The sequence below is a fragment of the Oncorhynchus mykiss genome, chromosome 30 (genome assembly GCF_013265735.2).
Source record: "Oncorhynchus mykiss isolate Arlee chromosome 30, USDA_OmykA_1.1, whole genome shotgun sequence".
Classification (NCBI taxonomy): domain Eukaryota; kingdom Metazoa; phylum Chordata; class Actinopteri; order Salmoniformes; family Salmonidae; genus Oncorhynchus; species Oncorhynchus mykiss.
In genome coordinates this window covers 44,683,530-44,709,144 of record NC_050570.1, presented here as the reverse complement: position 1 = coordinate 44,709,144, position 25,615 = coordinate 44,683,530, and the positions used below count along the sequence as shown (strand labels likewise).

The 25,615-nt window shown below is 40.9% G+C and overlaps 1 protein-coding gene across 2 annotated transcripts; it reads right to left on the bottom strand.

Moving 5' to 3' along the window:
- Positions 1–8,562: 8,562 nt before the first annotated feature.
- Positions 8,563–25,415, bottom strand: LOC110521902 (histone acetyltransferase KAT8). Of its 2 annotated transcripts, XM_021599848.2 has the most exons (11): positions 25,011–25,415; positions 21,740–21,814; positions 21,425–21,603; positions 21,207–21,260; positions 20,268–20,432; positions 19,971–20,060; positions 19,576–19,716; positions 17,455–17,548; positions 16,918–17,068; positions 10,988–11,142; positions 8,563–8,822 (listed from the first exon to the last, which is right to left on the bottom strand). In XM_021599848.2, the coding sequence occupies exons 1-11, from the start codon at positions 25,339–25,341 to the stop codon at positions 8,758–8,760; spliced, it is 1,500 nt and encodes a 499-aa protein (XP_021455523.1). In that variant the 5' UTR covers positions 25,342–25,415; the 3' UTR covers positions 8,563–8,757. The 2 variants fall into 2 exon arrangements, with proteins under 2 accessions (XP_021455523.1, XP_021455524.1); XM_021599849.2 differs by lacking the exons at positions 8,563–8,822; positions 10,988–11,142 and adding an exon at positions 14,391–15,912.
- Positions 25,416–25,615: the final 200 nt, after the last annotated feature.

Here is a 25,615-nt window from a genome sequence, read left to right as displayed (position 1 = left end):
CACAAAAGCATAACCAGTCCCCCTTGCGCTGGTCTGGAGTAATGAAGTAGTGATGCAGGCTACCGTACTAAACCACAAATTACCTCTAAATCCCGCAGCATAATAGCAAAACTTTTAGTTGAGCAACCACTGTATGTGAAACAATGCTACAACCATTACATTATGAACCACTAACATGTAAGCTGACATTGACTAAAACCAACTAGACTAGAGATAACTAGCACTTAGCCAAGCTAAATTTGGTTAACATAAATCTAGCGAACAGTTAAACGCTATTTTCGTAGCAATATTAACACTAACACATTTTATCGTGACATCACAAATGTACATATATTACCTAAGGTAAACTGAGCCTTTGTTCATAGAAAATAAAACAAGTTGGATCTAAAACGTTGTTGAAAAAAAGTACAGAAAGTTTGGAGGCCATCTTAATCCCTTCTCTTACCCCAGGAAGAGTAGCTGCTGCTTTAGCAGCAGCTAATGGGGATCCATAATAAATACAAATACAAATCCCTTCTCTTACATGTAAACTATTAGCAACCTAGCCGAACTCCATTACTTACATTGGGGAAAATACCAACCAATTTTTCACTCAGTTAAAACTCCCTTCAACTGCCTTCAAACGTCACCAAACTCATCGACTATGTAATTAACCTTGTTATCTCAATATGTTGAGTCAAATTCCACTTTTGCACATTACATACCTGAATTAATAGGGTAAAATAATGAGACAGAAAAACGTTAGTTTTCAGTAGTAGTCATTCTCCCAGATTGAAGAAGAAATCTCCAAGACCTTACGATCTCACTAACGCACTCCATTGATGTCACAGCTTTCCTAGCTGTTATGTCTGCTCCTGCAACACCCTCTACTGCTCATCCTGTGTCTCCTTGCCGCCACTCCCCCAGTGCTCACTCCCTCTCCTTCTCCCTCTCTCTCTGTGATTGTGTGGGCGGAGACAGGTGTGCTGGAGTCAGAGCAGATCCCCACCAGCTGCAACCTGTTCCATAATCAAGACCTCTACAAATACTCAGTCCTGCCACTTCCACACTGCCAGATTGTAATCTCTGCTCATTCTGCCCGCTCTGACTCTGGTCCCATGGCTCCTCATCCTACTACTCTGCCCTGGATTCCCCACTTTACTGCTCCCTTGGATTCTCCTCTGGACCAGCTTACCCTGTCCCAACCCCTCTCGCTACAGCCTCCGCACCTGGTTTCCTGCAACTCCAGCTTTCCCCTGTGTTTCAATGAATACCTTGGTTACTTCATCTCAGTCTCTTCGTCTGAGTCTGCTTTTGGGTTTCCCTGTTCCACTTTGTGTAACACTAACGGCAGTAATCATATACATACATTAAATGTAAATACCTGGGAGGCCTAGAAAATGATACAAGGGATGGCTCCATAGAATAACAAACAAAATAAAAAATATGACCATACATATGTGTGTGTCACATACAGTACACATGGCATAGGCTTGGGTACCACCTTGACATCTCTGATCTGCTTGCCTCAAATTAATGCTAGAACATTGGTAGCCAGGATTAGTTATTTGTATCTAGTCTCTTAATAATTGCACAACGGTGTAAATTAGACACATGTTATCTTTTGTTTGCATTTGAGAATGTCTTTTTTTGTCTGTCCTGTCAATGTTGAGTGATCACACATGCCTCAGCACACATAGGTTACTTTGTCTGCTTGCAAATGTGTGCTAAAAGTGGGGATGTTTTATAGTATTTCTGATTATCTTAACTCCACACCAACAATTAATTTAAAACACTCAGAGAAAAAGGTGCTATCTACAGTCGTGGCCAAACGTTTTGAGAATGACACAAATATTAATTTTCACAAAGTCTGCTGCCACAGTGTCTTTAGATATTTTTGTCAGATGTTACTATAGAATACTGAAGTATAATTATAAGCATAAGTGTCAAAGGCTTTTATTGACAATTACATGAAATTGATGCAAAGAGTCAATATTTGCAGTGTTGACCCTTCTTTTTCATGACCTCTGCAATCCACCCTAGCATGCTGTCAATTAACTTCTGGGCAACATCCTGACTGATGGCAGCCCATTCTTGCATAATGAATGCTTGAAGTTTGTCAGAATTTGTGGGTTTTTGTTTGTCCACCCGCATCTTGAGGATTGACCACAAGTTCTCAATGGGATTAAGGTCTGGGGAGTTTCCTGGCGCTTTCTGGACTTTCTTGGGCGTCCTGAAGCCTTCTTCACAATTGAACCACTCTCCTTAAAGTTCTTGATGATCCAATAAATGGTTGATTTAGGTGCAATCTTACTGGCAGCAATATCCTTGCCTGTGAAGCCCTTTATGTGCAAAGCAATGATAACGGCACGTGTTTCCTTGAGGTAACCATGGTTAACAGAGGAAGAACAATGATTCCAATCGCCACCCTCCTTTTGAAGTTTCCAGTCTGTTATTCGAACCTAATCAGCATGACAGAGTGATCTCCAGCCTTGTCCTCGTCAACACTCACACCTGTGTTAACGAGAGAATCACTGACATGATGTCAGCTGGTCCTTTTGTGGCAGGGCTGAAATGCAGTGGAAATGTTTTAGTTGGGATTCAGTTCATTTGCATGGCAAAGAGGGACTTTGCAATTAATTGCAATTAATCTGATCACTCTTCATAACATTCTGGAGTATATGCAAATTGCCATCGTACAAACTGAGGCAGCAGACTTTGTGAAAATGTATATTTGTGTCATTCTCAAAACATTTGTCCATGACTGTACAAACTAAAAGGATTATTCTGCTGTCGCCATAGGAGTTCTCCTTATGGTTCCAGGTTGAACTCATTCTGTGTCTAGGAAGAACCCTTTTGGGCTCCATTCCACAGAGGGTTCTACATGGAACCAAAAAGTGTTCTCATTTGGTGACAGCCAAAGAACCCTGTTTAGAACCCCTTTCTCAAAGAGTGTACTCAACAAGTTTAGCTTGTTAAGTTTACATTTCATTCTGTACTCAAAGATCTGCCTGGTATTCAAGATAACACACAACATAGCACCACCACCGTTTGAAGGTTTTCGTCAACCTCTGCTCAGACTTAAATCGCAGTGTTCCAAGAACCTCCACCAGGGGTGACTGTAGTATCCTAAAACAGACAAAAAGGAGACAAGAGGCACCTAACACTCATTTTAGATCCCAATGAGTCTTTATTTTCATACTGTATGCTCTCACTATCTCCTTTGCCATCTTCTCATGTCTTTACTTAGAACTCCATCCACACACATACACAAACTACACTATATCATCTTGCTTACATTTCTCACATTTTAGGCATCCAGCTGAGGCCTTGGATGGATCATGTTGCACTGAGATGGACACAGTAGTATATGTACAGTCATTTTTAGTGTTGTGGCAAAGTAATTGAACAGGAGAAGAGGATGTGGTTACTTGTGGAGGGAGAACAGTGAGGGTGGTGGGTTGAGCAGCTGCAGTGAATCTGATTGGTTGCTCTGGCTCATCACATCTTGACTAAAAGTAGGAGATTTAGAAATTAGTTCGACATTGCCATAGTTCAACAGCTGAAAATCCGTCATTAACACACTCCCAGAGATTGCAATACATTCAGTTTTCACTGAATTATGTAGCCTACCCATCCCCATTTACAATTGTATTCATCAACGATAAAAACAATTATACTAGAGCACATTCAATTACATTATTATTGTAGACTATAGACTACTCTTGTATCTACCTTGTACAATACTGTAATCATTGAATGAAGTAGCTTACCCATCCACATTTATAATTTAATTGATCAATTAGATATATAATACTAGCACATACAGGTACACTGTTGTAGAATAGGCTACTTCTGTATCCGCACTATATTAGGGTACCGTTGTAGGGTACCATTTTGTCAGGCATGATTTTAGGTCTTCGATCGAAGTTGCATGTTGTACCTCATTTCCCTTCTTTAGTGAAAAGTAGTTGTGTCCCCCATTCAATTCAGTTTGAGTGTGAATGTGTAGGCCTAGTGACAGTGAAAAAATAAACCGATAGCTCCAGCACACATGGCATGTAGGGATAGTGTATTACAATGTAAAATATGTATATATCCTATAGCAGCACGTGTGTATATTTTGATTTACAATTGAATTAATCCATGAATTAAATAATACTAGCACATCAAGTTACGTTATTGTACACACTAGCTTATTCCGCTATCGACACAGTAAATAACATTGCCTACGTGCTTTCGACAATACGTTAACTCGTTATTAACAACAACAATAATTTAAAAATAAACCAAATGTGCCTTAACACGGTAGGCCTAAATATTTCCTAACAATATCACAACTTAAATTTAGCCTACTTACTCCTCAATTGAATCAAGGACATCTAGGTAACTATTTTCATTGTCTAAGGAAACTATCTGGGGCAGACACGCGAAAATCGCTTCTGCCACTTGTAAAAAAATATATATATAAAAAAAAAAAAATGAATGTCTGTGTTGCCTCCTAGCTCTCACTGCTATCCGGATTCCTTGGGACGCCCTTACCCTGAACCCTAAACTAACAGTAAATTTAATCAATTTACATTTATAATTGATAGGGATAGGGACATCCCAAGGATCCCGAATAACACGGACCCTCTCGGAAAGTCTATGAACTGCTCATTTCGACTGAGGAACCAATGGGATGCCTTCCTGCAGATTCAGGAATGTCCACATGTAGGAACACCCCGAATTGCAGGCTGGAGTTGCACACATGGGAAAGCATACAGTTTATTAGGCTTCAGGTTAAATAAAGGATGAACTTCACAGGGTTAGAATCAGCTTTATCCCCTCTGTCATAGATGCTTGGACCTTCTTTTTTTGATATTTTCAGTGGTATTGTTAACAAACGCCCCCATAAAGAACATTTGAATTAAAACAGGTTCAATGGGTGCGATTCCCCAGGGGAGGCTGTCCACATGCTGAAGGGGACAGAACCTTGGTACAAGGGGTAGGTGGGGTAGGTTGGGATTAGGGGTAACATACCTCTCCCCGCTTGCCCCCCTTTTGTCACACACAAACACCAATATTCCTTCAACACAGTTTACACAAATGCTAAGAGGAGCATATCATTTACAAACAGATCAGGGCTGGCGGAGGGTGTACTTCACTCCTCACAACACACCAGTTGCAGTCATGGCACAGTCTGCATACATTATTCAACAGTAATAACAAAGCAAAGCCCAGACAGCATTAAGCATAGGGTAACCTGCACCTTACGTTGAGCTTTACCTGTCCTCAAACTTGTGGAAGAGAAGTGAAAGAAAGCAAATGTGAATTTCCTGATGATCACCTCTGTAGTAAAGGGTTTCTTTACCAAGAGATATTGAAAAAGTAGATCCTTCTTTGATCTTTTTTTATGTGGTTTTAGAGTTGAAGGTGAGGGGAAATATAGTGGATCAACCTTGCTATTGCACATCAAATCAATGTGTTACAAAAGGTAGCGTTTATCACTTTTTTTTTATATCAAAATGGGGTCACAGGCAAGAAAAGTTTGGGAACCCCTGTAAAAGCCTACTGTAATAGTCTATCAGCATCAACAAGCTTAAAAAGTCAGTGAAAAAAAAGAATAGGCTTACTGGTGGGTGACAAAACAATCTAGAACTGGTTGCCTGGATTCACCATCCCGTTTCAAAATAATTTCATTGTTAGGAAAAAACGTTAGGAAAATAGAATTGAGAAAACGCCTATTCAAATTCCTAACTCCGTGTCGTTCACATCAAGTCATTGTTCTTCAAAGCGAGCGGAACGGAAGCATTGATCTTTTGCTGGGTGAATGTAGTATCCAGTGTATAAAAGGAAAAAAATCTGCTGAAAAACAACATATTGGGATAACAAAAAATGTGTTTTAGCTTCTTATAACTAATGCAATTACAGTCATAACCGGCACCAACTGAGAAGAGCTGTTGAAGGAATGCGTTGATACCAACAAACGTGAATTATTTCAGAATAACTGAGCATTATCCGTGCCCGCTGGTTGAGTCCGTTTCAGGGTGAATCTCAGAAGAATGTGGTTGAACCAGTACAGGAGGCAGGAAAGGAAGGGACAAGGGGGAGCATGTTATCGATACAATTTGGCCAAAATACAGGCCTTAGGATAACGAAACATGTTATGAAATTTAACTAGTCCCCCTATGTCACCTTCACTTTGCTTCTGTGCTAGAGGTTTCTAAATTATGTGCTTTTCCTTTAGGCTGTGAGAGTTGTGTGCAGGCCACACCCGGTTAAAAGGGATACTTCGGATAGCGTAATGACTGGTCTATGGGTAATACTGCCTTCAGAAAGTACTCACACCCCTTAACTTTTTTTCCACATTGTTTGTTACAGCCTGAAAATAAAATTGATTCATTGAGATTGTGTCCCTGGCCTACATACTCCACAATGTCAAATTAATAAAAAATCTAAAAAAGTCTTTAGTCAATATTTCTTTAACCCTGTTTTATGGCAATCCTAAAGTTAAGGAGTAAACATGGACTCACTCCGTGTGCAATAAAAGGGGATAACATTTTTCAATGACTACATCATCTCTGTACCCCACACAATGGAGATAATTGTAAGGTCCTGCAGTTGAGCAGTGAATTTCAAACACGGATTCAACCACATAGATCAGGGAGGTTTGCCAATGCCTCGCAAAGAAGAGCACCTATTGGTAGATAGGGGAAAAAAGCAGACATCCCTTTGAGCATGGTGAAGATATTCATTACACTTTATCAATACACAGTCACTACAAAAGATACTGGTGTCCTTCCTAACTTAAGTTGCCTGAGAGGAAGGAAACCACAGAGATTTCACCATGACTTTAAAACAGTTAGAATTTAATGTCTCTGATATGAGAACGTCTCAACATTGTAGTTACTCCACAAATCTAACCTTAAATGACTGAGTGAAAACAAGGAAGCCTGTATATAATATAAATAATCCAAAACATGCATCTTGTTTGCAATAAGGCACTAAAGTAAAGCTGCAAAAAATGAGGCAAAGAAATTAACTTCATGTTCTGAATACAAAGCGTTGTTTGGGGCAAATCCAACAAACACCACTTGGTACCACTCTTCATATTTTCAAGGATGGTGGCGGTTGCATCATGTTATGGGTTTGCTTGACATCAGCGAGGACTACAGAGGGTTTTTTAGGGATAAAAAGAAACGGAAGAGCTAAGCACAGGCAAAATCCTAGAGGAAAACCTAGTGTAGTCTGCTTTCCAATAGACACTGGGAGACAAATTCACCTTTCAGCAAGACAATAACCTAAAACACAAAGCCAAAAAATACCCTGGAGATGCTAACCAAGATGACATTGAATGTTCGAGTGGTCTAGTTACAGTTTGACTTAAATCAGCGTGAATATATGGCAAGACTTGAAAATAGCTGTCTAGCAATGATCAACAGCCAACATGACAGAGCTTGAAGAATAAAACATCATAATAAAATGTGCAAATATTGTACGGTCCCGAAACAGTGCAGCTCAGCTGACCAGTAAGTGTTTGCCTGACGACTCAACCGGACTTTAATTCTGATGCTCTATAGATCGCTACATACATTCAGTCAATCTGAAACGGTGTAGAAGATATCCCTCTAGTGGTGTGGGGGCTGTGCTTTGGCAAAGTGGGTGGGGTTATATCCTTCCTGTTTGGCCCTGTCTGGGGGTATCATCAGATGGGGCCACAGTGTCTCCTGACCCCTCCTGTCTCAGCCTCCAGTATTTATGCTGCAGTAGTTTATGTGTTGGGGGGCTAGGGTTAGTTTGTTATATCTGGAGTACTTCTCCGGTGTCCTGTGTGAATTGAATCTCTCTCTCTCTCAGGACTCCTTGCTGTCCCCAGTCCACCTGGCCGTGCTGCTGCTCCAGTTTCAACTGTTCTGCCTGCGGCTATGGAATCCTGACCTGTTCACCGGATGTGCTACCTGTCCCAGACCTGCGGTTTTCAACTTTCTAGAGACAGCAAGAGTGGTTGAGATACTCTTAATGATACTCTCTTTTCATCGTAGAGAAGAAGTGTCAGTTGGCCGGAGCGATGTGGATGAGTAGCCAGACAAAGTAAGTCTACCGGTATTCTGGAAGGTTTGCAGGCTTTTGCTCTAACACACTCTAGGAGGAGTACACCCCTGCCTTCCCATTCAATTCCTTTAAAACATCTTATTAGCACCATGACAATATAGACAAAGTCGTTAAGGCAAGAGCCTTTTGGAAATTTGTTGAGAAAATACCTAAAGCCGTCATGTGAAATCTAATACCAACTGCCTTCTCTCACTTCATGTCATATCACTTTACACAATTGAGTAACAACTGTGCGCCACATAATACCATTGTCATTTAAAAAAGAAATCAATACTGACTTTTTTAAAATGTATTGCATCCCTGATTATTATTACCAGTATTTTCAAAGCATATTAGAGTAGTATTCACTCAGTCTTCATAGTAGTTGCTTCAGGTGCCTTTGCACCCCACCAAGGGAAAAATATATCTAGGAGAAACACTGCTATTGAGTCAAGTAGAAATGATTAGTACAAATCACAAAGTTAAAGGAAAGAAAAAAGACCACCCAAGTGAATATCACTATTCTTGTTTATTTAAAAAACAGAAAAAAAAGACACTAGTAATGTACATATTGGTTCCTCTTCACAACAAATAGTTTAAACTGGGGACAAAGAACAAGTGGAGGGAAGAAGGGAATTTGAGAACAAATACCATGCGTGGGTGGGTTGGTTGGGTGGTCTGGCATGATGTCACGAGCACCTTCCCTCACTTCTTGGAAAACTTGGCTTGCTTATGTTTGGGCGGGGCCCACTTCAGACACACAGTGTCAACTGAGGAGATAGAAACATTCTGGTCAGGGTCTCACACACACACACACACACACAAAAAGAAAACATGCATGTAACTCACATGGACGAGCCCCTCATACACACACATATTAGTAACACTATTACATCCTCAAGAGACAACTGTATACTAGTGCTGAGCGATTACTGCTTTGAGGTCGGTTTGGTTTCGGTACTAGTACAACAAAAAATACCATTATTATTTTTTTTTACTTTAAATGCATTATGTGGGTGGACAGAATGCTGTAACAGAATAAAACAATTAATAAAAAGTCCCATGATGGTAGTGACGGCCCATTACTGCTTATCACACACATTTTATTCACATTACTTCACTTCAATAAAATATTTCAGCTGTGTATATTACTTCATCATTTGATTCCAAGTCATCATCTTATATCTAAAGAGCTGCTGCCTATGAGGTCTGACAAAAAAAAAAAAAATATTTTAGCTGTTCTTTGACTTCCCTTTACTTTTTCCCCATTTTGTTACGTTACATTCTTCTCTGCAGATCGACTCAAGCTCTGTCAGGTTGGATGGGGAGTGTCGCTGCACAACTATTTTCAGGTCTCTCCAGAGATGTTTGATTGGGTTCAAGTTCAGGCTCTGGCTGGGCCATTCAATATTCAGAGACTTGCCCCAAAGCCAGTCCTGTGTTGTCTTGGCTGTGTGCTTAGGGTTGTTATCCTGTTGGAAGGTGAACTTTCACCCCCAGTCTGAGGTTCTGAGGTCCTGAGCAGGTTTTCATCAAGTATCTGTCTGTACTTTTCTCCGTTCATCTTTACTTCGATCCTACTAGTCTCCCAGTCCCTGCTGCTGAAAATGCTGCCACAACCATGCTTCACCATAGGGATGGTGCCAGGCTCCTCCAGGCGTGACGCTTGGCATTCAGGCCAGAGTTCAATCTTGGTTCCGTCAGACCAGAGAATCTTGTTTCTCATGGTCAGAGTCTTTAGGTGCATTTTAGCAAATCCCAAGCGGGATGTCATGTGCCTTTTACCGAGGAGTGGCTTCCGTCTGGCCACTCTACCATAAAGTTCTGATTGTCAGAGTGCTGCAGAGATAGAACCTTCCAGAAGGACAACCATCTCCATTAAGGAACTTTGGAGCTCTGTCAGAGTGACCATTGGGTTCTTTGTCACCTCCCCGACCAAGGCCCTTCTCCCCTGACTGCTCAGTTTGGCCGGGCTCTAGGAGGAGTCTTGGTGGTTCCAAACTTCTTCCATTTATAGCAGAGTCCAAATACTTTTGTAAATAAGGTATCAGTTTTTATTTTGAATACATTTGCAAACATTTATTTTTGGCTTTATCATTATGGGGTATTGTGTGTAGATTGCTAGGGATTTTTATTTATTTAATTCACTTTACAATGAGGCTATAACTTAACAGAATGTGGAAAAATAGCGACTTGAAACTAAATGAAAAGTAGTCTAGCTAATATGAAGTGGAAAATACAGTCTGTCTCTTCCCTCCCTCTCCGTGTCTGCCCCACATAGACCGGACAAGTAGGCGCGCAATGGATCATGGTCATTGTAATTAATTACCACATTTTCTGAGCTCAACTATGTAGAATATTAGCCTGTTGAAAACTATAACCCCCTACTACATCACACAGTTCAGGTTTGATCTGATATATCTAGACAAACTGCGCATTCAGCACACATACAAAAACCCAACTAAATGGAATTCAAATAATTGAACTGACATCTGTCAATTAGCTCTGCACTACTTCATACACATTAATGCGAACACAGACCCTCCCCCCAGCTGTGCCAAGTCAAAGAGAACAGTGAGAAACAGGAGTGTGTGTGACTGGGAGAAAGAAGGAGAGAGATGTGGCTGTGGTGGGACCCACAAGTCTTCAAAATCGGTTTTGGGGCTCTGGTCAAAAGTAGTGCACTAATACACCACCGTTCAAAAGTTTGGGGTCACTTAGAAATGTCCTTGTTTTTGTAAGAAAATCAATTTTTTGTCCATTAAAATAACATCACATTTATCAGAAATACAGTGTAGACATTAACGTCTACACTGTATTTCTGATCAATTTTTTCAGAAACAAGGACATTTCTAAGTGACTGCAAACTTTTGAACAGTAGTGAAGGTGTCCTTTGGGATGGAGCCTGTGAGACATCAAAAGGAAACATGTCTACCTGTGATTGGCGGCTTCTTGTACTGGGCACTCTTGAGGTGTTCCTCAACCAGTTTGGGCGTGACACAGATGACGTGCTGGCCTTTCCAGTATTTCACCATGTTGAGGGACTGCAGCGTACTGATGATGTCCCCCTGGGTAATACTGGTCATCTGACTGTGGAGTGGGGAGAGCAATGAGAATCTGGGGCTGAGTGTGTGTGAGGTCATATGTGTACAGTTATGATGTAGGAGTACCTGACATATGTACAAGTGAATGCAGGTGTACCTATGTTGTGGATGTGCAAGTAGATGGATTTTCACATACAGTACCAGTCAAAAGTTTGGACACCTACTCATTGAAGTTTTAAAAAACCATTATTTTTCTACATTGTAGAATAATAGTGAAGACATCAAAACTAATGAAATAACACATGAAATCAGGTAGTAACCAAAAAAGAGTGTTAAAGAAATCTAAATATATTTTATACTTGAGCCACCCTTTTCCTTGACGGCTTTGCACACTGTGGCATTCTCTCAACCAGCTTCATGAAGTAGTCAGTCTCCTGGAATGCTTTTCCAACAGTCTTGAAGGAATTTCCACAGAGTTGTTTGTCCTTTAAAAGTTGCAGCGTACTGCAGCACAGCATGTTATTTAAGTGCCAACCACGGGTACCGTTAATGCTAGCTTGACCACCAGAGGGCATATTTGACAAGCATTTGATTGCCTTCAGTAGTGGCTGCACTAGAGAATTGCAAACCTTTTTTTATAAGAACATAGCATTAGTAGCATCTAACGTCAAACTAGCATTAATGGTACCAGTGGTTGGCACTTAAATAACGGGACTGATTTTAAGAAATGTTGCTTAACCTGTTAGAGCTCTAGGGGCGCTATTTCATTTTTGGATAAAAAACGTTCCCGTTTTAAGCGCGATATTTTGTCACGAAAAGATGCTCGACTATGCATATTCTTGACAGTTTTGGAAAGAAAACACTCTGAAGTTTCAGAATCTGCAAAGATTTTGTCTGTAAGTGCCCCAGAACTCATTCTACAGGCGAAACCAAGATGATGCATCACCCAGGAATTAGCAGAATTTCTGAAGCTCTGTTTTCCATTCTCTCCTTATATGGCTGTGATTGCGCAACGAATGAGCCTACACTTTCTGTCGTTCGCCCAAGGTCTTAGCAGCATTGTGACGTATTTGTAGGCATATCATTGGAAGATTGACCATAAGAGACTACATTTTCCAAGTGTCCGCCTGGTGTCCTGCGTCGAATTCGGTGCGCAATTGCCAGCTGCTTCTACTTTACCATTTGATTCAGGGGAGAAAGCATGTGTCCAAGAACGATGTATCAATGAAGAGATATGTGAAAAACACCTTGATGATTGATTCTAAACAACGTTTGCCATGTTTTCAGTCGATATTATGGAGTTAATTTGGAAAAAAGTTCGCGTTTTGAGGACTGAATTTTCGGATTTTTTTTGGTAGCCAAATGTGATGTATAAAACGGAGCTATTTCTAATACACAAGGAATCTTTTTGGAAAAACTGAGCATCTGCTATCTAACTGAGAGTATCCTCATTGAAAACATCAGAAGTTCTTCAAAGGTAAATGATTTTATTTGAAGGCTTTTATGTTTTTGTTAATGTTGCGTGCTGGATGCTAACGCTAATGCTAACGCTAAATGCTAACGCGAAATGCTAACGCTAGCTAGCTACTTTTACACAAATGATTGTTTTCCTATGGTTGAGAAGCATATTTTGAAAATCTGAGATGACAGTGTTGTTTACAAAAGGCTAAGCTTGAGAGATGGCATATTTATTTCATTTCATTTGCGATTTTCATAAATAGTTAACGTTGTGTTATGCTAATGAGCTTGCTGATAGATTTACACAATCCTGGATACAGGGGTTTTTTCATAGCTAAACGTGACGCAGAAAACGGAGCGATTTGTCCTAAACAAATAATCTTTCAGGAAAAACTGAACATTTGCTATCTGAGAGTCTCCTCATTGAAAACATCTGAAGTTCTTCAAAGGTAAATGATTTTATTTGAATGCTTTTCTGTTTTTTTGTGTAAATGTTGCCAGCTGAATGCTAATGCTAAATGCTACGTTAGCCTACAATACTGTTACACAAATGCTTGTTTTGCAATGGTTGAGAAGCATATTTTAAAAATCTGAGATGACAGTGTTGTTAACAAAAGGCTAAGCTTGAGAGCTAGCATATTTATTTCATTTCATTTGCGATTTTCATGAATAGTTAACGTTGCGTTATGGTAATGAGCTTGAGTCTGTATTCACGATCCCGGATCCGGGATGGGGAGATCAGAAAGGTTAATATTATGGTGTTTTTATTCCAAGAAAAACCCTCAGATTCCATTTGGATGGAACAGAAAACATGGCGATGTACAACGTGACGGTCGGGAGTAGACTACAGTACTTGGCTATTTGGCTTCCGTGTCATGCGGGCACGCGGAAGACTGGGATTCAATTCCCCGATGGGGAGGAAGAAGTAGGCTGTCCTTGTAAATAAGAATTTGTTCTTAACTGACTTGCCTAGTTAAATAAAGGTTACACTAAGAGCATAACATTTCTACACCATAATTGTAGTCTAACCAATACCCAAACGGAGATGCAGTCAAAATAAAAATCGCATTGATTTATCAAGACCAGTCCCCATGCTTGTAAAGAGCTAAAATAGTTGTAGGCTATTGCTTCAAATCCTATTGCTTCTAACTTCAATATGCTCTTTAAATAAATAAGACCTACACCACTTTTAACAGTAAATTACTCAACACTAGTGAGACTCATATCGCCTACCGTAGGCCGACAATATATCGAAAAATATGACCTGTAGAGGATTGGAGGATTCGAAATTAAAACCAAAAGCCGCCTCATGGGTCTACCGGTGGCGGGCGGCATGGGTATCTGTAGCAATGCATTTTGCATTGTGATGCGGTGACTTAGCTGCACCACTGGGGAGGCCCCATCCACAAAGTATCAAAATACAAGAAGCGTTGGTAAAGGTATATTGTCCTGCTAATAGCCCATAATGGGCTGTTCTAACACTGTATATGGTGTCCAGGTCAGGATAACCAAAACATGTTTTTATTAGAAGACTATCAGAAAGAATGTTGGTACTTGTTTATTTTGATCCAAAGCCATGAATGAGTGAGTCACTCAGCTTTATGTAGGTGCAGGCTATATGACTGGCATCAACTTGATAATATATAATGATATATTTATTTTATTTTTTAAATAAAATAAAATCGTTCTAAATGAAAGAGCGATTGTAATAAAGGCCAAAATAATATTTGTAAAGGCCAAAATATTTATTTCTGTTTTAAGAGGGAGAGAAACACGGAGCCAATTGTGCGTCGCCCTATGGGACTCCCAGTCACGGTCGGCTGTGATACATAATAATAATATTTTGTTGTATTATTTGTTTAGTCTTTTCTGGTAGATTAAACTGAAATTGCAACCAATCACAGCAGGTTGTGATACAGCCAACCTAACTAAGAAATACATTTGATGATAGATTTATCCCCCTACCCACCTTCTAGGCAAGTCTATTGTCCTAATAGCTAATAGCCATAATGGCGCAGTACACCGTGACCGTGTGTTTGAAAGAGAGATTTTCCAGTAAGCAACAATTTGTTTACCTTCATTAGACAACTTTGTTCCAATATTTCTGTAATTCAGTGATATTTATTCCCCATAGTAATTTGTTATGGATCCATAACTAAATAAACATTGGCATTTTGAAAAAGTATTTTTATCATTATTTTATTAACGAAAGCATAAAGATGTCATTATTAGTTACATTGTTTTAGTTTGAACGTGCAGACTGGCACTAAGAACAGAGGGAACGTTTCCCGTCAACGCCATTATTAGTGCAATGCCCCTTAAAGTGTTCCTCTGTGCTACCCAGTGTGGCGGAGTGGGTGGACCCCCTCTCTCCTCCTCCTTTCCCCATGGGCTAGGTCCGTGTGCGCGGCTCTGCGGCCCATCCCGTGCCTCCTGCCCTCGTGCCTTGAACGCTTTCAGTGGAGAACTGAAATACAGCTGGAGAACTGCAGGCCAATCCCATTGTGCACCACTCAGGAGCCATGACCAATATATATTGTCCTACTAATAACAGGGTTAATAATATATCTGTGAGAATATCCAAGGGGCTTTAAAATAATTATAAAATATATATTTCAGAGATGATTTAGTTTTCAAATACTGTAAAATGAGCGAGAAAAAGGCCATTCTTGAACATGGGATGAGACAATGTTACTAATTTGGAAATAAAGTTAGTTATTAGCCAGTTTGTTAGCCAGTTTGTTATTTCTAATTATTTATTTCTGTTTTTAAAGGAAGAGAAACCAAAAACCTAGAGTCATTTCACAGGTCTCCCAGTCGAGGCCGGCACGGTCATTGAACCAACATCTGTAGCAACACAGCTTGACCTACTATGCAGTGTCTTAGTCCGTTGCGCCACTCAGACGCTGTACAACGTGACCGGTCAGGAGTGGGCTACACTACTACAGTAAGATCAAAATAATCCTAACAAAATAAAACCCTTAGTGTGAAGTCGAGCACAATTAACAGTTTCTATTTAGGTTTATGTCACCCATTCACTGTCAGAGACACAGTGCTCTAACTCCCCCTTCCGCTGGTCTGGAGCAATGAAGTGATGATGTAGATTACCGTACTAAACCACAAATGACCTCTAAGTACCACAGCATAATCGCAAAACTTTTAGTGGAGCAACCACTGTATGCTGAGCACTTGTTGGCTGCTTTTCCTTCACTATGTGGTCCTACTCATCCCAAACCATCTCAATTGAGTTGAGGTCGAGTGATTGTGGAGGCCAGGTCATCTGATGCAGCACTCCATCCCTCTCCTTCTTGGTCAAATAGCCCTTACCCAGCCTGGAGGTGTGATTTCGGTCAATGTCCTGTTGAAAAACAAATGATAGCGGAACTAAGTGCAAACCAGATGGGATGGCGTATTACTGCAGAATGCTGTTGTAGCCACGCTGGTTCAGTGTGCCTTAAATTCAAAATAAATCACTGACAGTGTCACCAGCAAAGCACCCCCACACATCCTCCAAGCTTCACGGTGGGAACCACATGCTGAGATCATCGGTTCACCTACTCTGCGTCTCACAAAGACACGGTGGTTGGAACCAAAAATCTCAAATTTGGACTCATCAGACCAAAGGATAGATTTCTACCGGTCTAATGTCCATTGCTCGTGTTTATTGGCCCAAGCAAGTCTCTTCTTTCTATTGGTCTCCTTTAGTAGTGGTTTCTTTGCAACAATTCGACCATGAAGGCCTGATTCACACAGTCTCCTTTGAACAGTTGATGTTGAGATGTGTCTGTTACTTGATCTCTGTGAAGCATTTATTTGGGCTGCAATTTATGAGGCTGATAACTCTCATGAACTTATCCTCTGCAGCAGAGGTAACTCTGGATCTTCCTTTCCTGTGGCAGTCCTCGTGAGAGCCAATTTCATCAAAGCGCTTGATGGCTTTTGAGACTGCACTTGAAAAAACTTTCAAAGTTCTTGAAATTTTCAGAATTGACTGACCTTCATGTCTTAAAGTAATGATGGACTGTCACTTCTCTTTGCTTATTTTAGCCGTTCTTCCCATAATATGGACTTGGTCTTTTACCAAATATGGCTATCTTCTGTATACCATCCCTACCTTGTCACAACACAAGTGATTGGCTCAAACGCATTAACAATGAAAATAATTCCACAAAATAACTTAACACGGCACATGATTCCATATGTGTTATTTCATAGTTTTGATGTCTTCACTGCTATTCTACAATTTAGAAAGTAGTAAAAACAAAAAACCCTGGAATGAGTAGGTGTGTCCAAACTTTTGACTGGTACTGTACATGAGAATGTATTTATGGTGAGGTGAAAATAGTTGCTTGTTTGTGTGTACCTGAGGTCCTTGATGGAGAGCGTGCCCCTGAAGTCCCTGAGAATCTCCAGCAGCACCCAGGACCAGTAGCTCCTGTAGCTCAGCTTGCCCAGGTCTGACAGGGGCTTCTCCGGAGAACCCACCGTACTCTCCAATTTAGACAGCTCATAGCCTGGGGGGGAGAGAAAGAGAGAGAGCACGTGTGATAGTGTGTGTTAGAGCTGGGACGATAACCCAAAAATGATCGTCACCAACCAAACCGCCCATTTATAAACAACATTTTACTGATATTGACAATAATGATAAGTAGCCTTTACTAGAAATGTGAAGTTTGAAATGGAATAGGCCTAAGCCGGCTAATATGAGCTATTGCTAACGGGAAAATTGTTAACATTCAAAGTAGTAGTTTAAGGGGTATAATAAAATAAATGGTGCTTAATAATTGTATTAACTTAATGCACAATTTATTGTTAACCTGATAACTGTCAATTTAGCATAATATTTTGTCCATATTGCCCAGCTCTAGTGTGTGTGTGTGTGTGTGTGTATCCCACTCACTGAAGGCTATGAGGAACTTTCCGTATCCTCTGCGCTGGTAGGGTGGGAGGGTGAGGATACACGCTACGTTATTCCCATCTGGAGACTCTTTCTCCTGTGGAACACACAACAAGCTCAGCTTTTATAGTCCTACACTATACCAGTTATCCTTTCATATCAAACAATGAACAATTTCCTTCGGATTTGGGACTTTCCTCAAGACATGAGACATATTTAGGTCCAAAAGGATTCTTAACAGCTTCTACCCTAAGCCATAAGACTTCTGAACAGTTAACCAACTGCCTACCTGGACTATTTGAATTACATGTACACATTACCTCAATTACCTCGACTAAACTGTGCCCCAGCACATTGATTCTGTACCGGTACCCCCTGTATATAGTTTCGTTACTGTTATTTTATTGTTGCTCTTTAAATTGTTAATTTCAAATGTTTGTTTTTTTATTGTTTACTTCAGTTTATTTAATAAATATTTTCTTTACATGCATTTTTTTTTAACTGCATTGTTTTAAGGGTTTGTAAGTAAGAATTTCACTGTAAGGTCTACACCGGTTGTATTCGGTGCATGTGACAAATAACATTTGATTTGAATTACAACCATTTATGAAATCTGTTTCTAACCCCCCCAAAAAAATTTTTTTACAGCTGCTCTCACTGTAAATAAACTGTGTTAATTTTCAGCAAACTTAACATGTTTAAATATTTGTATGAACATAACAAGATTCAACAACTGAGACATAAACTGAACAAGTTCCACAGACATGTAACTAACAGAAATTGAATAATCTGTCCCTGAACAAAGAGGGGTCAAAATCAAAAGTAACAGTCAAGTATCTGGTGTGGCCACCAGCTGCATTAAGTAGTGCAGTGTATCTCCACCTCATGGACTGCACCAGATTTGCCAGTTACCCCACTCTTCCACCAAGGCACCTGCAAGTTCCCGGGCATTTGTGGGGAATGGCCCTAGCCCTCACCCTGCGATCCAACAAATCCCAGACGTGCTCAATGGAATTGAGATCCGGGCTCTTCGCTGGCCATGGCAGATAACTGATATTCCTGTCTTGCACGAAATCACGCACAGTATGGCTGGTGGCATTATCATGCTGGAGGGTCATGTCAGGATGAGCCTGCAGGAAGGGTACCACGAGGGAGGGGGAAGTCTTCCCTGTAACGCACAGTGTTGAGATGGCCTGCAATGACAATAAGCTCAGTCCGTTGATGCAGTGACACACTGCCCCAGACCATGACGGACCCTCCCCCTCGATCCTGCTCCAGAGTACAGGCCCCGGTGTAATGCTCATTCCTTCGACGATAAACGCGAATCAGTCCATCACCGCTGGTGAGACAAAACCGCAATTCGTCAGTGAAGAGCACTTTTTGCCAGTCCTGTCTTGTCCAGCGACGGTGGGTTTGTGCCCGTTGTTGCCGGTGATGTCTGGTGAGGACTTGCCTTACAACAGGACTACAAGCCCTCAGTCCAGCCTCTCTCAGCCTATTGCAGACAGTCTGAGCACTGATGGAGGGATTGTGCGTTCCTGGTGTTGTTGCCATCCTGTACCTGTCCCGCAGGTGTGATGTTCGGATGTACCGATCCTGTGCAGGTGTTTTTACACATGGTCTGCCACTGCTGTCCGTCCTGTCTCCCTGTAGCGCTGTCTTAGGCATCTCACAGTACGGACATTGCAATGTATTGCCCTGGCCACATCTGCAGTCCTCATGCCTCCTTGCAGCATGCCTAAGGCACGTTCACGCGGATGAGCAGGGACCCTGAGCATCTTTCTTTTGGTGTTTTTCAGAGTCAGTAGAAAGGCCTCTTTAGTGTTCTAAGTTTTCATAACTATGACCTTAATTGCCTAATGTCTGTAAGCTGTAAGTGTCTTAACAACGATTCCACAGGTGCATGTTCATTAATTGTTTATGGTTCATTGAACAAGCATGGTAAACAGTGTTTAAACCCTTTACAATAAAGATCTGTGAAGTTATTTGGATTTTTACAAATTATCTTTGAAAGACAGGGTCCTGAAAAAGGGACGTTTATTTATTTTTTGCTGAGTTTATACGTTTTTACTTTGGACAAGCAGCCACAGATATCCCCATCCCTGTACTGGGACCAGTACTTACTTTGGAGAAGTATCCCACTATATGTGCTCCCTGCCTGTTGACTTCAGTCAGAATGTAAAAGACAAAAGGCTCCACGTCAAAGTACAGCGTCTTGTGGTCCAGGAAGAGCTTGGCCAGTAGACACAGGTTCTGGCAGTAGATCTACAGAAAGAGACATGGGTCAGTATTACCTTCAGTGGGTTTGTTCACTTTAATACACCTTGCAGATGCTCAATGAAGAGGAGTCAGTTATGTTAGTGCTGGAACAAACATATGCAAATTAGGGGTACCGCCAAGACTTAAGTTGAAAGGTCTAGGTTGTACTTGTTCCCATTTAACTAAGACCTGTTTAAATTGCTTTCAGGGCAGTTTGTGGTAATTCTCTGTGGTTTTGGTCCTGCCTCCTGTGTTCTTACCTTATGGTCGCGTCCGTCCACTTCGTACACAGAGATGTTGCTCCGCCTGTAGATTTCTTTCCCAAGAGGCTGCCTCCACTGACATTGGGACTGGAGGAACAGATAGTGAGGAGGAAAGGAAAGGTAGAGAGGAAATAGAGGTGGAGAAGGATGAAACATAAGTATATGGTTCAAAGCTTTTCAACTGTATATTGGTAAAATAGAAGTGCTAGTCCCCAATGGTAGATGGTAATGAAAGACAACAGCAATGCTGAAGCGAACAGTGCTTTTAAAATGTTGAAGCTGACAGTCACTGACCAGGTGGTATCTGAAGGTTTTCTCGTACTTCATGTACTTGAGGCAGTACTCGCAGATCCACAGCTTGGGCTGCTTGCCGTAGTCCTCTGGGAATGGGGAGAAGTACCAGGCGTCAATCTCAAAGTTTCCAATCTGGATCTTGTCCACGTACTTCACTTTAGTGATCTGGAAGAGAGAGGCAAGGACACATTTTTACTTTCACCCCCCTTCTCTAGGAATGGTATTGTCTTACAACTACATACAGTACGAGTCAAAAGGCACACCTACTTATTCAAGGGTTATTCTTTATTTGTACTATTTCCTACATTGTAGAATAATAGTGAAGACATCACTATTATTTTCAATTATCCTGTTGAAAAACAAATGACGTCCCACTAAAAACAAACCAGATGGGATGGCATATAGACTGACCAGATTGACTGACCTTCATGTCTTAAGGTAATGATGGACTGTTTGTTTCTGTTTGCTTATTTTAGCTGTTCGTGACATAATATGGACTTGGTCTTTTACCAAATAGGGCTAGATTCTGTATACCACCCCTACCTTGTTACAACACAACTGATTGGCTCAAACGCATTAAGGAGGAAAGGAATTACACAAAATTAACTTTTAACAAGGCACAACTGTTCATTGAAATGGATTCTAGGTGACTACCTCATGAAGATGGTTGAGAGAATGCCAAAAGGGAGCAAAGCGGTCATCAAGGCATAGGGTGGCTACTTTGAAGAATCTCAAATACATTTTCATTTGTTTAAAACTCTTTTTTTGGTTACTACATGATTCCATGCGTGTCATTTCATAGTTTTGATGTCTTCACTATTATTGTATAATGTAGAAAATAATACAAATAAAGAAAAACCCTGGAATGAACATGTGTCCAAACTTTTGACTGGTGCTGTATATCAAAAAGTGTAAAACATTATAGCGACACACGCTTACCGCCTCATGCTCCTTCTCCAGGGCAGCTGTGGTGGGGTCCATCTCTGCGTACGTCTGGTGGGAAAAAGGAGTTCCATTAGAAAACAGAACAGAGGGAGCCCATTTAATATCGGAATCTAACAAATCTGACTGACAGAAGAACAGTTTAGAAAATGACAATGGGGATCTGATCCACCACTGTTGGGGTATGTAGTCTAGAACCTCCGGCACTAGCCTACCTTCTGCACGTGGTTGATCTCATCATGTTTGCGTTTCTGGTTGCGGGTGATTTTCCTCTCAGGCTGCTCCCCCAGCTCACCCCCTCCACCACCCTCGGCGATTTTTGTCACTGCGTCCTTCGCCGTCTTGGTCAGTGCCAGGCGAGCCTTGCCCACCCACTCATCCAGACGTCTGTTAACTACAGGCCCAGGGGAGAGTTAAAGAGAGGGTTGGCGGAGAAGGAAGAAATGATAAAGGGAGGTGGAGGAAAGTAGAAGGAGAGGTGCATGAAAAGATAGAGGAGAATGGAAGTGCTGTGTGTGTGTCCCACCCACATCCAACATAGTGTACGTAGAACTCCTCTCTGCCCTCCTGTTCGTTCAGCCTGGACTGGATAACCTCAGCAGAATCTGAAAGAGAAGAAGAATAAAAAAAGTTGAGTTTTACTGATTTAACTGTAGCCATCTCTGTAAAAAGCACATCTAGCTAGCTATAGTAGGGCAGAACACATTACATTTTTAACAACGCTTTTCTTCTGATAAAAACAAGTACATTGCATCTGCCGCAGAGCCCAGTTTCATAATATTACCATATGTCCCAGCTGTTTGCTGTAGTTTTTAAGTAATTGTAACAGGGTTGGTTATGTTTCCACTTGCCTCTAAAGAAATGTGTATTTAATGTTCAAGCATTCTTATTGGTTAGTTCAACTCTGATGACAATAAGGTGTGTTGTGATTGGCCCCGCTTGCAGATAGGGGAAGATCGCGAACATCAGGTCTCCCCAGTATGAAAATGTGATGCAAGGGGTAGGTCACGTTCTGAATATTGTTTTCTATTTTACAATGTGTACAAGTTTGCTGTACGTTACTGATTTATACATGTGTGGGTATATGGTACCTGTTAGGGATTGAGGGGCTTTCTGGGATGTGCTTTGGCATATGATTGCTGTAAATAAGTGTGTTAGCTAGCATACACCGATGTAATGGTCACATAAGCCACTGCTAACACAGTTGTCTTCATGCTACAGATTTTACCATCGACAGCCATCAATACCGTTAAGCCCTGCACAACTAACGTGCTGTTTCCCATTTAACAACAGAAATAAATGCTCAACTGGGACCACTGGCCGAAGTGATTTATTTTGAGAAAACACAACGCATGGAGAGTACATAATCACAAAAAAAGAGGCCTTATTTTAGGGTATTTTTCACCGTGCCAGCTCCTATTAGTTCTATTGAGCACCGTGGCACCAACTTGCTTTCCGAAAGTTCTATTCCCAGCTTATTGTGCTTTGCTATTGTTGGCAATGAGACCTGCCCACGTTGCTGGTAGTTAAAATGTAAACAATAAAAAAATGAATAACCTCAACCAAATTCCAAAGACTGGTGACATCCAGTGGAAGCGGAGGGAACTGAAAACAGGTTCCTGAGAAATATAATTTGCCAATGAGACCTCAGTGAACAGAGACAAAAAAACAAAATCTGAACGGTTAATCCTCGGGGTTTTGCCTGCTACATAAGTTATGTTATACGCACAGACATGATTCAAACAGTTTTAGAAACTTGAGTGTTTTCTACTAATAATATGCATATCTTACATTCCTGGCATGAGTAGCAGGAAGTTGAAATTGGGCACGCTATTTATCCAAAAGTGAAAATGCTGCCCCCTATACCTTAAGAAGTTAACAGGAAAACTCATACATGCACGTTCTGTCCCTTTCCACACTGCTAACACAAGAGGAAGGGCTAAAAAGGCATTTAACAGATTGCTGTGAAGAAATATAATGATGATTCATGTTTATTATTACTTATTTATGTGCTCATGTTTTGAAATGATACTTCATTACCATAACAATTATCAATAAGCCTGAACATTAATTCCGTCACCTATGGTCAACAAAAACGTATTTTCCTAGTACATTCATTGTCAAATTCGTCAACCATCATAGACCCGCTCTGCCTTCTCGCAAAAGTAGCCAACTCAACAAGCTCCACCAAAAACTTGTGCTGCCAGCGAGCACTCTGCCTTCTCGCACAAGCGAGGGGAATGTTGGAGGTAAGTTTGCTAACCGGGAGGGTGCATGATGTAATTTGTTGGCGGGATGGAAGAAGCACTCATCTTTTCGAGGCTGTGTACTCAATATGATACGTTAACAGAGATTTTTATTATGCATGTCTACTAGGGTTAAGGTTAGCGCACATGACTAGTGATTATTTGGCCGGGGTTCAATACCTGCTATAGTCACTATTTTTTTGCTCTCCCAAAAGCAACACAGGCCTAATACGAGATAAATAGTTACCTGTAAATGAGTCATGAGTGACCATTTTAGAAAATCATGGGACATATAGTATTTAGTTGCATGCTATTTTATGTCAATCTTATTACTGCAATAGCCTATAATTGATGCTTTGTGGTTTTATGCTGCCATCTATTAGAAATATTTAGCAATTAGAAGTGATTAATTCACATAAAGTCACTGGTGAGGAGGCAGCTGAGAAATAAAGTGTATTTTTCTTATTAATTCCCATCCAATTGTTGGACTTTCACATATAGGTCACACCCAGTTCAAACCACATTTGAAAAATAAAATGTGGCTTGTTTATCAAGTGTTATAATAATAAATATCATAAAAGAACAAAAAAAACAGCTAAATACTTGCATTGGTTTAGATATTTTTTCTTAAGAACAATCAAAATGCTATTTAGTACTATAATGGTATTTACTAACAATATTATAACACAAATCGTTTTTACAACTATTCTAGGCTACCCTACCCAAGGTATAGGCTTAAGAGCTAAAATAGGTTATACCTAGGGTTAGAGTTTAAGGCAAAAAACAGTATGGGTTCATAGCTCTCTTGTTCCTCCATGTGGTCTTCTGTGGGTACTAAATAACTCATTCGTGACACTTGCTCGGCTCATAATCTGAGGTAGCAGATCTACATTCGCAATGGTTATTTCTTAATTAAAAAATGTCCTCTGGCTGTTTAAATCGGCCAGATCTTAAAAAAGATGACAGGCACATGCGTTTTTTTTAGGCTTACATCCTCCATGAGCAGAACATGTTTAACGTTTGATGGCTATGCGCCAGCCATAATTAGCTCTGCGTGTCACAACAACGTGTACCCAGGCGAACAGCGAGTTTGCTCACCAAGTAGCCCGAACCTTGTTAATTATAATACATTACTCAGGTAAGCCTACGAATGTAATATGGGCAGGTCTCATTGCCAACAATAGCTTGGCAGGAATTGTGACCTAGAATAATAAGGCTGGGAATTGAACGTTCAGAAGCGAATTGGTGCCACTGTGCTCAATAGAAATAATAGGAGCTGGTAGGGTGAAAATGCTCTAAAATGTTTTTTTTGCGCGATTAATTCAACACTACGCCAAGCAGTTTGGACAGATGGTAATATTAAGAAACTGGGCACCGCGGTGGATGCAATGAACTAGTCTTAGTTTTGAAAAAAGCGTTATAAATGTCACATGTCCAGCCTACTATCAGTCTGAAGATATATGCAGAACCAGTCGGGACGCACTGATGATAAGTGTTCTGCCTCACAGCCTTTCAAACGTAGCTAACTATTATTGGCTTATAAACAAATACTTACGCCATGTCTTGTCGGCTCGCTGACATAAATACGTCTCTCCGATTTCGACTGACACCTCTTGCTCCCTGCCCAACAACACTCCTTCCCCGTTGCGCTGAGGAATCGGGCCCCCGGCTTCTCTTTCCCGATCAATGGACTCCGACTCATCCTCCTCCCCGCCACTGCCGTTAGATGAACAAGTGGCTTGTATTCCAGTGTCTAAGTCTTCCCGGTCCGTTACGTTGTGTCCTGTGTCAAGTTCAACGTCCATTCGGTCCTCTGGAAGATTGTTGTTGTAGTTATTGTCTCGAATATGACGCTCGTTCGTCGTTAGCGCTGTTCCGGCAGACATCTTGTGTTATTTGAAAACACTGCCTGCCCCCGGACGATGTGAGTTTGCGCAGTGCAGAGCGGGGCGTTCTCGACTCTTCGAAACAAGTTGTTCTTCTAACATATCTAGGATCAGATTATATACCCTCTGGGTTGGGTAGGTTACTTTTGTTATCCGTTACAGTTACTAGTTACATGTCCAAAATTGTAATCAGTAACGTAACTCAGGGATTACCCAAACTCAGTAACGCAATCTGATTACATTCCGTTACTAATGCCTCTTACTTTCCCCATAA

Excerpts from the sequence above, each read along its gene's own strand:
- LOC110521902 (XM_021599848.2), bottom strand. The coding sequence starts at position 25,341 with ATGTCTGCCGGAACAGCGCTAACGACGAACGAGCGTCATATTCGAGAC. Across the intron at positions 21,604-21,739 it reads CTACGTACACTATGTTGGAT|TTAACAGACGTCTGGATGAG; the intron begins GTGGGTGGGACA and ends CTGGGCCTGTAG. Across the intron at positions 17,069-17,454 it reads AAAGTTCCTCATAGCCTTCA|GCTATGAGCTGTCTAAATTG; the intron begins GTGAGTGGGATA and ends TCTCCCCCCCAG.